The 13,994-nt window shown below is 44.5% G+C and overlaps 1 protein-coding gene across 2 annotated transcripts in view; it reads left to right on the top strand.

Annotated features, from left to right (window-relative positions):
- Positions 1-3,659, top strand: part of SBNO1 (strawberry notch homolog 1) — a 34,388-nt gene extending 30,729 nt beyond the window's left edge. For both annotated transcript variants that reach the window (XM_075516592.1, XM_075516593.1), the window contains exons 31-32: positions 84-277; positions 1,231-3,659. In XM_075516592.1, the coding sequence (XP_075372707.1) occupies positions 84-277; positions 1,231-1,373 (337 nt within the window). In that variant the 3' untranslated portion in view covers positions 1,374-3,659. The remainder of the gene's footprint in view (positions 1-83; positions 278-1,230) is intronic.
- The last annotated feature ends 10,335 nt before the right edge of the window (positions 3,660-13,994 follow it).

The raw sequence follows: 13,994 nt of genomic DNA, 5'->3' as shown, positions 1-13,994 counted from the left end.
AACTTCAAGTCTCATTTTTAATTTAGTTCGATACTTTTTGTTTGCAGAATTCTTTTGAAAGGTTTTTTTTCTCCCTGCTGCAGGAGAGGCAATTGTAAGAAGGCAGGCTTGGGATTAGTTTGTGAAGTGGGACTCCGTTGTCGGACTTACTATGTCTTGTGTGGTTCAGTATTGAGCGTCTGGACAAAAGTAGAAGGCGTTCTAGCCTCTGTGAGTGGTACAAATGTGAAAATGCAAATAGTTCGTCTAAGAACAGAAGACGGGCAGAGGATCGTAGGTAAGTGGCTTGTCTTGCTCCTTTATTTCCATTTTGGAGTAGAAGGAAGTTTTAACTTACAAGTCACTCTGTGCTGAGAGTCACGTAGGAGACTTTATAAAGATATTTACAAGAGAAAAGGCTCGTCAGTGTGTATGTTGGGGAGGGGCAGAAGTACAACTGTTGAAATTCATATTTGTAGTACAAACACTGTTTTGAGTCAGGTTAAAGAAGGAAGAAATTTTTTTTCAGCCAGGCTTTGGAACACTTACTCTTTTGGTTCTTTTGATTTACTAGGAACAAAACAGTCATATTCGGCCTGTTCTAGCCAACCTACCTTTGAAACCATGAGGGCTCCACTTTTTTCCCACTTCTGGCAAGGAATAGTAAGCCCTTGAAATGCTTGTTTTCATGGGTTTTGAGCTACTGAAAGTCATGTGTAATCAATAGTTTAGAATGACTTCAAGATGATTATGTCACTTCTTGTTGCTAACCCTGTTAGTGAAGCCCTCATAGCAGGTACCCCAGAGGCTGAAATCTCCATATTTTTTTTTAATGTGGACTTCTGTGGATGCACGATATCATGGCAGCTCCTACTCCAGTAACAGTTTTCTAAGACATGGAAACTAGGTTTTTCATGTTTAAACTTTCATGGTGGTGTAACTTCTGTGAGACTAGAAAAGCAAAAGTAGCTGACTTGTTTGACGTGGCAGCAGGTAACATAGGAATAAAATTTGTCTTCGGGGCAAAATGGCAACTTCTTTCTACTGCTTCATGACCTAAAGGATCAGTGACTTCTGAAGATAAACCTTTTATTGAGAAGCAGAACTTGTAGCTATGCTTGATTAGACTTGACACTGGAAACGGTCACTGTTGACTGTTGCATAAATTAAATGGTGGAACCACCAGCCTGAGGTTTTAATGAACAAATTGCTTGCATGCTTATGAAACAATTGATCTGTTGCTGTTTTCAGGTTTGATCATTCCTGCAAATTGTGTATCGCCCCTTGTAAACCTCCTGTCAACATCAGACCAGTCTCAACAGCTTGCAGTACAACAGCAGCAGATATGGCAGCAGCATCACCCGCAAAGCATCACCAATTTCAACAACGCATAAGAGGATAAACTACAGGTGTTGACTTTGGTGTTTGAGGAAAAGGCTGTAAAAGCATATCACTTGCATAAAAATCAGGGACAGATTCCAAAGAAATATAACTTTTTCAGTTCGGTTGTGTGCTCTCAAATACTTTGGGAATAAAGAGATCTAAAAAGGTTGGTAGAACTGAAAGCCAGCAGTTGTTTATGGTGGTGCATCTGTCTTTCCTTATGCTCTCTGTAGTGCTTCCTGTTTGCTTTTACTTTTGGCCTTTTAAGCTACAAACCACAATTTGTTTGAAAATGCTTGAAAATCCCCAAGCAGGCTTTATTTTTAACTTGTCATACAGTGCTCAGGGTTTAATGCAGTGCATCAATGCCATTGCTGTGGGAGATATCCTTGAATGCATGTATTGAGTATATATATAGAAAATATATATTGGGTTTTTCTCTTCAATTTATGAGTTTATAAAAGCATGAAACCTAGAGGTTGCACATCATGCATTCAGGTTCCTTCCCAGTTTCTGTTTGACAGTGCATGTCTTTGGAAACGGGCATGGACAGGATAAACACACAAGACAGGAATTCAGAGAGAAACACAATCTTAGTTGTACAGCATTGGTTATTGCATTTTTATAGTGTTTATACCCAGGTGTTGCATTTTTTTCTGGTTCTCTCCTGGGGGTTATATATTTGAGTCTACAACATGTTCTTTTTGTGATAAACATCTTAAATTAAAATTAGTTCATTTTTAATGTATTAATGGTATTCCTAATGTGTACTGCAAAGATGGCTGGATGCCTATTTTCCTTAAATTGAAGCATTTCCTTAATCCGAGGTGGTTATGGAAACTTAAGTGCAAATTCACTTCCATCTCGCATACAATCTTATATTTTTTACTTCATTAATGTAATTTAATTTGTCACTTGTAAGATGAAACCTTACTTGAGCTGTAAATTAGAGAATGGGAAACACTTGAGGGTTCCGCTGTATGTGCTGTTTCTGTTACCCAGTAACTTGAATACTGTTTAATATGTTGTAAGACATTGTAGAGTTTATCTGGAGCTGTTTAAAAGAAATTGTAATGTACAAATGTGAATAGTCACTTATCTATAATATGGGTAAGTTTTGTTTTGCCTATAATAGTAGATGTTTATAAGAAAGTGAAGGACAATGTTTGTCATTTCTTGCTTGCACAGGTTGCACTATTGAAAATTTGAGATTGTATAAACCTGTCCAAAAAAACTACAAGATAATGATCTTGTAGATGTCAAATAAAAGTTATTGTACTAACAAGAAGTGGAGTCTTGTTTAGGCAATCACTGTATTCCAAAAAAAACTAACAAGTCTGTACAATTGGAATTCGACAGGAGTTGGCATGTTCCAGTCTGCTTTAACCAGGCTTCTGTCTTGCAGTCCAACTATTTCAGTTGGACTCATTAATGAGGCAAGAAGTAAACTGCATTTAAACCTTGATGCGTATTTTATGTAAGGTTCACCTGACAGACTTGGAGCAGCAGTCCACTGTAGCTATGTCACTTCTGCAAACACTCAGTGAGCCAGATTCAAGTGTCATAAAGAGTTTTTCCATAAGTAACAGGGCCAGAAGTTCCACGACTTCAGGCTGAAGCGAGCTCCCTTATATGAATTACTTTGCTTGAGGTTCTGTTAACGCTGCCTGCCCTGGCACCCCAGTGTGGTAGCAGAGCACGTGCTTGTTGGGGAAGGAAGTCTGCCTGCTGTCCTCAGCTCAGTCTGAAATGGTCAAGGGATGAATCCCCTGCACATGCTTGTGACTACCTGGAAATACAGATCTAGAATAAATGGGCATGCTCCCTGTTGCCTTAGCGCCTGCTACATCTCCGTAAAGTACTTGTCATGCAGGTGGTAGGTGTGTTGGGAGCTTTTTAATCCTCTGGTAGTAACGGGAAGCTTGCCTGAGTGCTGTAATACCAGTAGGAGCTGATTACACCCTGGAAAACTGTAGACCGCAGCCAGGGTGTGGGGGAGGGTGTTCGTGTGTTTCATACCCACCATTGGATGTATTTGGCATCCATTCCAGGAAAAGTAATGGGAATTTGAGAAGTATGTTGACAGATTACTATTGCAGCAGATAGTGAACCAAATTGCTAGTAACAGCAAGCTGCGTGTGGACTTTGCTGTCTTTTTTTTTTTAATTATTATTAGTTGATATAGAAACTTCTACCATCTGAGATGGTAACGTAATACTTTAGATGTTAATCTTCAGTAAGATGGTTCTAGAAGTGGTAGGTTCACAAATAGTGTTTGTTTTGCCTTTTTTTTTTTTTTTTTTAAACAAGTCATTATTTAAATACACTTCAGTTCCTAAGTGCTCTTCTCAGCCTGTTGTGCTAACTGTGGTTGTTGGGATGAGCAAATACTGAATTGGATATTCTCTGTATCGATAACCAAACCACACTATTTTGGGAGTCCATAGCGTATGCCATTCATGCACACCCTCTTAAACTTCCCATGGACTTGTGTCCCCTGGAGGGGAAAAAAACTGATAGTATTTAGGAGATCCATAAGAACTGTTCCCATTCCAGAAATCCGTTCCCCCACTTGCTCTCCTTTGCCTGCTCTCTGCTACTTGCCACCATCAATGCCTTGGCTTTGTCATTCGGTTACTAACGCATCTGCAGCCACAGCTCTGGAGTGTTATAACATCTTAAAGGTTAACATTAAAAAAAAAAAAATAGCCTTCAAGCTACAGAAACATTTTCTCTCTTGCAAATTCGTGCTTGGTGGTTTGGGTGTGTTTTTTTGGTAGTAGTTTGTTCCTTGCGTGAGCTGCTGATAAAGCTTGGGGGAGAAAAGGAATATAAATAGCATAGTGGATGGGATAAGGAACAGCTATGTGGTATCCTCTTGCAGCACTGTGCCCACAAGACAAACATCCTCACGGGGAGGAAAAAGGAGAGACCAATTGTCGTGTCATATAAATTACCAGGCTAGGCAAGAATGGTCTCTGTATTTTTCCTACTTGTGGGGGCATTGATCTGCTTCGTACAAATCACTGTCTGAAATGGATATAGAATTCATAAAGGACAGATGTCTCTGATACCAGGGGCGAAGCTAAATGTAAAACAGTAGTAATTTCTGTACCGCGTGAGTTTTGGAAGCATGCTGTAGAAGGGGAAGATACATGTTTAAGTTGACTTGGGAATTGAAGGGATAAAATTTTGCGTTTTCTTATTTAAACTGTCCCTTGACAGTGACTAAATTTTGACTTGTTAACTAGTTTCATACTTAAGATATGTCTGACACAGTAAATGCAATTATAACCCACTAAAAACTCCCTCTCACAGCAAGTTTTCAATTTTTTTCTAATCGCTGTATGGTCCGTTGGGAACATGCGCCTCTTGTAAGGACTTAAAGTTTCCTAAAGATGCTAGTTGTCTAGTCAGTGTGTAGTATTTTCTTTGTAAATGAAGAAAGCTCTGCAACCTGTAAACATTTGTCAAGTGAATTATCAAGGGGTTTTTGTATTTTTCTTTTGCATTTGGAATAAGCTTCATTTGGATCCCATTGCAGTCTGTACATATATAGAAAGAGTATGTATGTATATAGAGATGTTAAAGGCTACTGAATTACTGAATGTAAATAACTCTTGTTTTTCTTTGTGTTTTTTTTTTTCTTCATGACCTTCCCAAGATGTATTCCTATTTTCTCAACCTGCCAAACAGGCAGTTTGTGTGTACTTTGAAATATATATAGCATATATAAAACTTCCAAGGGATGTCTGCATACATTGTAGATGTTATATGTTGTCATCATTTTTTTCAAAACTATCAACTGTCTGTCTTCCATGATCCCTTTGATGCTATGTGGGTTTATTCTGTATTTTTAGTGTATAATGCATTTTCTTGAGAGAAATCGATTCCTGATGTCTTTCAGTCACTGGTACTATTCACTTCTTAGTGCCTGGATCAGAGAGAAACAAATATTTAAACTTTTCATGTAATTTGTTTTCTTTAGTCTTTTCAGTGTGTTTCAGATCTCCAGCTTTAATCTGATACATTTCCATTTTCTTCCACTTACTGGTATCTCCAGTTGTGCATTCAGTGAGCTCCTACAATACAAGTTCTAGAATTACATGCATCAGCAATAGGACCTGCCCACTGTCCTAACATGTAGAAGTATGATTACTACATTTATATTTAATGGTAACTGTCTTAAAAGCACTCTAGAAAGGTGGGTAACTTGAGAGTAGAAAAGATGCATCTGTTGTAGAGTATTTCCTGGGAAAGTTTTGAGCTTCATGTAATGTCTAAATGCAAAACAGAGGTAATGGAACTTTCTTACCTTTGAAAAAATGGTGCATATTTTTAATTGTCAGATAACAATACCTATATTTATATCAAAGTTAGAGATTAATGAGAAATCCCCTGAATTGTCTGTCTCTTATTTAGCCCTTAAGCTTCCAGCAGTTCTCTCACAGGTTTTGCCCTTCTCCTCTTGCTGGGAAGGACTGTGTCCGTACAGTTGTTTCCTGAATTAAGTGGTTTGCAAAGTCCGTTGACTGGAGAGTCATTGCAAGAAGCGTCCAGCTGCAAATAGCGACAAAACACTTCTGGTAGTTTCTGTGGTCAATACAAGCTTTAACAATGAATGTGGAGAAATAACGGAGGCGGTTTTGTCATGTGCTGGCAGCTGCAGTGTATGGTTCTGTGTGTCAGACTCTCATGGTAAAGACTGACAAAGTTGGCAGAAGTAATAAAGTAACGCAACCGCAAACATGCCTGAGTGCAGAATGACATGGGAAACCTCGAGGGCTGACGCTTCAGCTGCGAGCAGCGTTGGCCTCGTTTGCTGCTTAGGTTGTATATTGAGTCTGAAAAGCAACAACTCTCTTTTTAAGGAGAAAAACATGAAGGAGGAAAGAAGAGACTGGAAATACCAGTGTTTCTCAGCCACAATTACAACAGCTGAGGACAGATTGCTTCTAAAAGCTTATGCTAAAGAGTGATAAGTAAAAACCTAGCAAGAACTTACTTGATTTTTATGTGCTTCACTGTTTCTTAATTGGTCCAAAATAATTTCTGAGTGGACAAAGTTTGAGGCGGAAATAAGATTCAAGAATAGGAACTGGACAGGTTTAAGCTGAAGCCAAAACTCATGTAAGGAATTTTTCACCTGCTGAGTCGTGAAGTGGTACTGCAGGTTTTGCAGAACTGCACGCCGCACGTGCAAGGGATGCTGACAGCTCTTGCCAGCAGAAAGACGTCTGTGCTGAGAGGACAGACTGAAAGTAATGGATCTGGTGCACTTAAGCAGGCAGCTTAAACGATATAGAAATACATTCGGATTTAAGCAATGTGTTTTGTTTGTAAAAGTCCAGCAGTGCCTAAATACCTGAATCAACGTGTGTTAAGTTTTATTTTGTAAGAACTAAGTTAAGTTGGTTAGTGTTGCTGAACTTAGTTGCGCTTAGGGCATAACTTTAGTGAGACACGTCACCTGCAGAAGAGTAGTTTCCCTATACTTGATTTGCACTGGGAAGGATAAAGAGACATTTCTACTGACATTTCTCATTACATACATATTTATGTATCTACTTTCTGATTTGGAGAGGATGACCAGTAAAATGCCAGATTCATTGCAGGTGCATAATGGCATTTTTATTTGCCAAGTCATTTATTTTTCAGTCGTTGACATAAAGTCCCACGGCCTACTGAATTTTATTTGAGGTGGGTGTTCACTGCCTCAGCATCTTCCAGCAATCCTGTGGAGGGGCTGTGCCGCACCCCTGCAATAACTTTTGCTGCGAGACTACCTCTGCGCAAAGAATACGCTGTTTTTTTAAAGTAGGACTTTGCTATTAGTACTTCTTCAGTCTACACCTTTATCGGTCCAATGTGTCAGAATTCCAAAGATGCATAACATTTAAGATGAATCGTACGTGTTCCTTGTATTGCCTGCCCTAATTGGAAACCTTTGCCAACCTCAAAGACTTCATCCTCCAGCGCAGTGTTGCGCTGCGTGTCCCTGCGTTCTCCATGTGAGCAGGCAATACCTGTGCATGCCAACTGTCCTCGTACAAAGTGGCAGAACTCCGAGTGCCCGGCAATAAAACATTACAGCAATGTTTAGAAAGATTTATACTCACAAAAATGACGAACTGTGGAACATGATGAATTCTGTATTGAGTTCTGGGTTTTTTTGGTAAAAAAATGTTAAATAAATTAAACCGACTACTACTTTGGGGGTTTTTTCCCTTTTAATTTTCTATTGTGGAACTTACCCACATAGGTTGTTTATACTGGAACGCCTTTCAGCAATACTTCTGCATACATTAAACATATTCGTTGTCGCTCCATTTTAGGATCCTTCAGAGTAGTAGAAGGCATGTTGTAATAATCCAAACATCTTTTCTTTCAATCCATTTAAATACCTGGCACTTAACCTGGTTACTTTCACTGGTTAATTAAACTGGCTTTATTGGTAGTTAAGAGCAGATTCATCCCATTCTTTGAATGCTAATTGTAATGATCTTAAAAAAGGGAGGAGAGTTTATAAAAACTGTGTTGAGATTGGAAAGCATCCCCTTCTTCATATTCTACGCATAGCATGCAAGTATCTTTCCTTTGTCCCAAGAGCTAGTTTGGGATAAACAGGCTAATGTAATCTTATTTTTGTGAATCATTTTATGTTGACTTTTAGTCTCATTTTCCCCAAATCTGGAAAGGTGATCATGCCAAGTTCTCAGTAATAAATTAAGATGCCCAAACCTCAGAATTTAGTTACCATTTTCATAAAGCAGTAGACTTTGTTCTGTAAGTAAGGGAGAAATGTCTTAAGTGAGGTTTTGGTTGGCTTTTTTCCAATATGTAAATAATACACCTTAAAAATGCCAGGGAGTCAGCTCGTGACCTGACAACTTCTACCTTTGGAAGTCCAGGTCTGGTTTATACGTTCCTTCCTTCCACGTTTATAAGCTGGAAGAACTGACTGTGCCTGCTAAATATACAATGAATTGCAGGGCATGAAACAGAGATCTGTATCAGCTTAGCCAGAGTGACTTAAGTTAAATCATAAACCAGGGTGCAAGTGATTTAATTACTCCTGGGTAAGATCTCCCCTGAAGTTACTTGGAGTGAATAAAAACGTAGATGTGAACAATGAAACAGTGAAGATCTGAGCCTGCAGCTGGTCTCTGCAAACCATCCCCAGCGTTACCCTCTCCGTGCAGGAGAACTGGGCTTTGGGAGCAGGCACTGCTGCTTTGCACAGGCAGCGCTCGGGATCGGGACGCTCCTGGCAGCAGCTCCCGCCTGCTTTTGTGAGGGGCCCCCCAGTTTTCCCATCCCCAGCTTGGGCTTCGGGGCTGCAAGGTGGCTGCTGAGCCATGTGCGTCCCACTGGCCCTTTGCTGCTTTCCAGGGTGGACTCGAGCAAAACACTGGTGTTTTCTCCCTTCCCTGGCAAGAGAAAAGCATGTCCCAGGCCTGCCTGTGTGCTCCTGGGGAGGGGAGGATGCCACGGCCCGGCCTGCCCTCCTGAAAGCCCAAGCCCTTTTGGGCAGGTGGACCACACTTCAGAGCCTTGGGGGCTCTGCCTTCGGCTTGTGCCTCAGCTGCGCCGCATTCGATCGCTGGCGAGCCTCAGCCTCAGACTGCACTATTTAAATTACAGACGACGCTATCTCCTGTGACAAGCGTCTGCCAGGGCTGTAAATCCTTCACATCCGGGATTGTCCTTCCCTTTCTGTGCGCACACGTAGAGCCCCCGGACGGGGTCGGCACGGCGGCTGCCAGGCTGCAGAGTCCACGGGGGCGGCTGGCTGGCCAGCGGCTCCGCAGGGAAGGCCCACAGCGTGTCTGCTCCAGAGAGACCTGGGGGGACTCCGCAGCCTCCTCTCTTTGCTTTTGTAGGGGGAGAAGAAGGGGCTCATAGGCAGTATCAGGTGGTATTACAGGGCAGTAGGCAGCTGCTCTCACTCTTCAGGTAGACGTTCAGGCAGAGCTTATTTGGCTGCCTGAAAATAATGAGCATTTCCAAGCCCTAACGCTGCAGGCGTCACCCCGTCCCACTGTCTCTGCTGGGCGAGTGAAATCCAGCAATCGGCACTGCAAGACTCCACACCCACGCACCCACTGAGCTGGGCACAGAGGCTTTTACACCAGCGATCCTCATACGCAGACACCAGCTTAGCAAGAGACGTCTTCAGGACTCTCACTTCGGCATCAAGGGGTGTCCTGGGGCAGGAACTCAGCAGATGTGTTAGACTCATCCTGGCAAAAGCTGTGGCTGAGGCTCTGGCCTGGGCGAGGGAAGGAAGCGCCATGCCCAGCACTGTCAGCCGGGGGCCATACGGCACCCGACCGGAGACCACCGCGGAGCTGCCCGTGCCATGCACTGCACTCTGCGAGACTGTGCTGTTGTGTCACTGCAATTTACCCCCTGGCTTTCCTCCTTCCCCCTTCTCTCTGCTCTGTGCTCTTCTCCCCCCAGTTGTTACGAAGCTCCACGTTCCTTTCCTCACAGTCATTTCCATTTTCCAGCCCTGGGCTTTGCTTCCACTCTCTCCTCCACTTCCTTTGCTCAACTGACCAGTAACAAAACAAACAGGGATGCTCCCATCAGGCTTTACAGCTGGTGCTGCAATGAGGCTATGAGGAACAGAGGTGTTTTGTGCCTCTTGATTATTTGTTTCAGGAATATGTCGCTGGTCTGGTGACACTTGGTTTGCACTTGGAAGGTTTTCTGTGAGGCTTAACCCCAGTGTGTCCCTCCAAAAGGTAATTAGATTCTGCAGTCATCGCAGGTGTCGCGTGGATGCTTATTTCACACAAGTACAATTCGATTAGGGCATTTGGGTGTTTGACACCAGCCTGCGTACGGGAAGCACTTCAGGCGAGCCAGCACTCAGCTTTGCTGTGGATTCCTCAGCTCCTGGACGCAGAGCAGGTTCAGGAGCTTTCCCAGACAGGGCTGGGATGAAAGCAAGTCTCCGAGACTCCTCTGCCCCAGCCAAAGGGTGGGGTATTGCCTGCCCCGGGGCCCACAGCCGCACAGGGCGGGAGGCAGAGGCCGTGCCGTGCCGCAGCCCAGCAGTGCCAGCTCACTGCGCTCTGGGCCGTGCCGCCCTCCTTGGCACAGCCTTCAAGGGCTCAGGAGTGGGAGGGTAACGAGAGTCCAGCCCGCAGGGCAAGAAGGGAGAGTCCTTCCAGGCAAACTGAAGGAATCCGGCAGGGTGGAGCGCTCGTTTGTCTGGAAAGACGATGCAGGGAAGCCCTGTAACGTGGGGATAACGTGATAATGCGTCCCTGCAAGCAACAGCAAGGAAGGAGGAGCCCCTTGGCCCGAGCCCCCAGCTGGGCAGCTCGCCTGGCTTCACCCCATGCTCGGCAGGGCAGGGACAGCTCTCCTGCTGGCTGAGGGGGGCTCAGTAGCTTTATTTGCCTTGTTCTTAACAAGCAAAACGAAGCGGTTTCCTTTCTGCTCTTATTTTCTTTGCTGGTTTTCATTGGAATCTGGGCTGGTTTTGATATTGGTGCCTGGTGCTTGTTTGCCTGGCAAACTGCAAAGAGGAAAAGTCTCATTAGAGAGATTCCAGGCCTGTGCTTTTGTGGCTGAGGGCTTGGAAACTTCTCATTCGTGCTCTGTGGTCCTCCAGGGAGACCTCCAGCCAGAGCAGGAGAGAGCAGGCTTGCTACTTACGCTATCTCGAAGGTAAACCGAGAGTAGCATTAAGGCCTCTTTATCTTAAACATTTCCACTCTCTTCCGCCAGCTTTACAGGTGCTATTTGCTTTTTCTCCTTCTGGTACACGCCATCTCTAAGGCAGAACGTCCCCCTCAAAGATGGAATGAGCCTGGAATCGGCTCCTCAGCCCATAGGGCAGCACCCGCGCGGCGATGCTGAGCAGCTGTCTGCCTGGCAGGGCTGTTCCACTTGGCAGCCAGACAAAGGACTCAGGAGTAGGAGGAAAACAAGGCTGGGAGGGAAAGTCGCTCCAGATAACACGGCATCTGGCCTGGGAGGAACCATCTGAAAGTGGGGAGCAGGGCTAGGCTGGGAAAAAGTTTCTCTGGAAGAATTTAAGGGAAGAGCCTGTCCGGAATAGGCATCCAAACTTTGGTCCGAAATTGCTGCAAGCCTGTCTGCTGACGTGGGCCAGGCGCTGCGAGAGGATATCCTGGGGCCTGGCTCACGGCTGCTGCCGCGGCACTTTTGGCTTCTGCACTCTGTACCGCAGCCCTCCTTGCAGAGGGTCTCAGAGGGCTGTTTCCCATGGGCGGGGGGACAACACAATCCAGACCTTCCAGGGGTATTTTGAGGTGTGAGAAGAAAAGGCAACAGGGTAGAGCTGGGGAATCTGTATTACTATTCAGGATTGGGTGTTTCTCGTGCATTTTGGTGAGGATGGGGCAGTAAGCAGCAAACATATGCCAAAAAGCAGACTGCAGTGGAGGGACACCAAGGGCTGCCGGCTTTCTCTTGGGAACAAAAAGAGCAGGAGGGAAATCTTGTACCATCAGCAGGAAGCAGTTGTAGGGAACAGAGACAGGAATGTAAGGGGCTGTAGCAAGGCGATAAGGGGGCAGCAATGGTGCCAAAAAGGATAAAATGCATAACTTTCCCTCTGTGCCAGTGTCCCAGAGAGCCCCAGGAGCATGCGAGGTGTGCCTGGAGCAGGGCCTGGGGAAGAAGATGTTCTGCACCAGGAGGTGTTGGCTCATTATGATCCCAGTAAGAAAGGTACTCAGCTCTGTAAAGTATATTTTAAAATGCTATTTGTTAAAGCTGAGACTCACTTGCCTCTACTGCTTGTGCTCTTCAGAGAGGTTAAGCCTGCCTTCACTCAAGACTCTAAAAGCTTAATTTTCAGCCTAGGCCTATCAGAGACTTTTCACTTCATTTTGGATGATCATCTTAGTTTTAGCACAAGAGAGCAGTTTGGAGACTTGCAGATTAAATTAGTGCTCAGAAACTTGTAGGTGCCTCTATGATTAATTTATGTGTGATGCCGGATCCCTAGAAATGTGGGGATAAGTATTTAAATATAAACTCCCTCCAGAAAAAGGCACAAATTTCCCATCTCTTTCCCCTTGCTGCTACACGGGTCTCTGTGGTGGGTAAAGGACAGTTAGAACATCCCCAAGTCACTCAATTCATTAAGCCTGACAACAATTAATTACATTGAAATTAATGCACAAATGTAATGTTTTACACGTCAAAGACATGCCAGGAAAAAACAGGGTCTTGCCGTGTCATCGTTAATTCTTCTCATTGTTGATTTAATCCAAGATGATAAGAAACAATGTCTAGTTTGCGCTCTCTGTTTGCAGGTCTCCAAGAGTGTTACGCATAGCTCTGCAGACCCTGATGGCTATTTAGCTTTATTTCCAGATACAAGGGGACAAGCAAGTTTGTCTTAAAGCATGGCCCAGGGCCCCTAGCTCTACCACGGAGAGCCGTCCTGACAACCACCTGCCAGCACCTTCCAACATCACAGTTTGCATGCGTACTCCTTACACTCTCGCCAGAGGGGTACAGCATCCAACCTCGCAGAGCTTTGGGAAGGGAAAACCTCCTTGAGATCAGTCAGAGCTTGGCTAAGCAGGGGCTGGAAGGCTTACTGTGTGGAAACACTGGCTGCTGAGTATTCCCAGTGGTTTGGGAGGAGCAGAGGTGAGAAAGTCAAACCAGGAGGGCGAACAGAGAAAATACAAAGAAAAGAACAAGAGGAGGGGGACAGGGTGAATGTTGCAGATCTCACACAACTGAGAAGAGGCAGCCATACCTGGAAAATACATCATCTGCATTTGCAGATGACTGAAGAGACAGGCGCCTCTTACTGTCCATCCTCCCTTGCTGAAAAACATAAGCAGACACATTTATTTTCAAGTTACCTTTTAGTGTGGAGAAGGCTTGAAAATGTCACATGTGATAAAATGGCTCTGCTGTATTTCCTGCTCTATGACTTGGCCACTTGGTGATTAAGAGCTGCTTTTGCTGTCAGTAAACAAGACTGTGCCATCAGTCTGCAGAGCAGGGACCTGCGGCTTGCTGCAAACAGCCTGGAGCGTGTACGCTGCTGGAACTGCAGTTGTTACACTCGATGCAGGGTTTGCATGTGCAGAACACAACTCTCAGTGGTGCAAGCCATGCTCGTGACGTAAAACAAGTTTAAACTGCTGGCAGTCCCTCCGAGGGAGCTTGAATCTGTGGTCACCCTGCGAAGCAGTCGGCCCAGGGCCCAAGCACGATGGTGGTTTTATTCTTGTGGCCACACCTGGTTCAAAACAACTGAAGTGACTCCACAGAGCACATGGCGGATAGGAAGAACTTGCAGGTACTTCCTACGCAAGCCAACTTCAGCGGTGTCTGCAAAAAAACAAGAGGCAGCTAGTAAAGTCAGTTGAAGCTTACATGGCATCTGAGGCCAAGCAGTAAGGCTGTCATTTACCAGGGTCTTGTGTTTGTGCCACCACTGCTACCTGTGCCCAGAGAACTGCAGAGCAGATGTAAAATACTGAGATGTGGTACTGCTGGGTTCCCGCTTACAGGACAAATAATCTGGCCCTACAAGCTTGACCATCTCACCAAGACTGACCCTCACAGTTTGCTCCAAAGCTAGCAGTGTCTTGTGCTGAAGAAAGGATAATCTTTACAGG

This window comes from Mycteria americana, chromosome 13, assembly GCF_035582795.1.
Source record: "Mycteria americana isolate JAX WOST 10 ecotype Jacksonville Zoo and Gardens chromosome 13, USCA_MyAme_1.0, whole genome shotgun sequence".
Taxonomy (NCBI): Eukaryota; Metazoa; Chordata; class Aves; order Ciconiiformes; family Ciconiidae; genus Mycteria; species Mycteria americana.
This window is presented reverse-complemented; position numbering and strand designations above follow the sequence as displayed.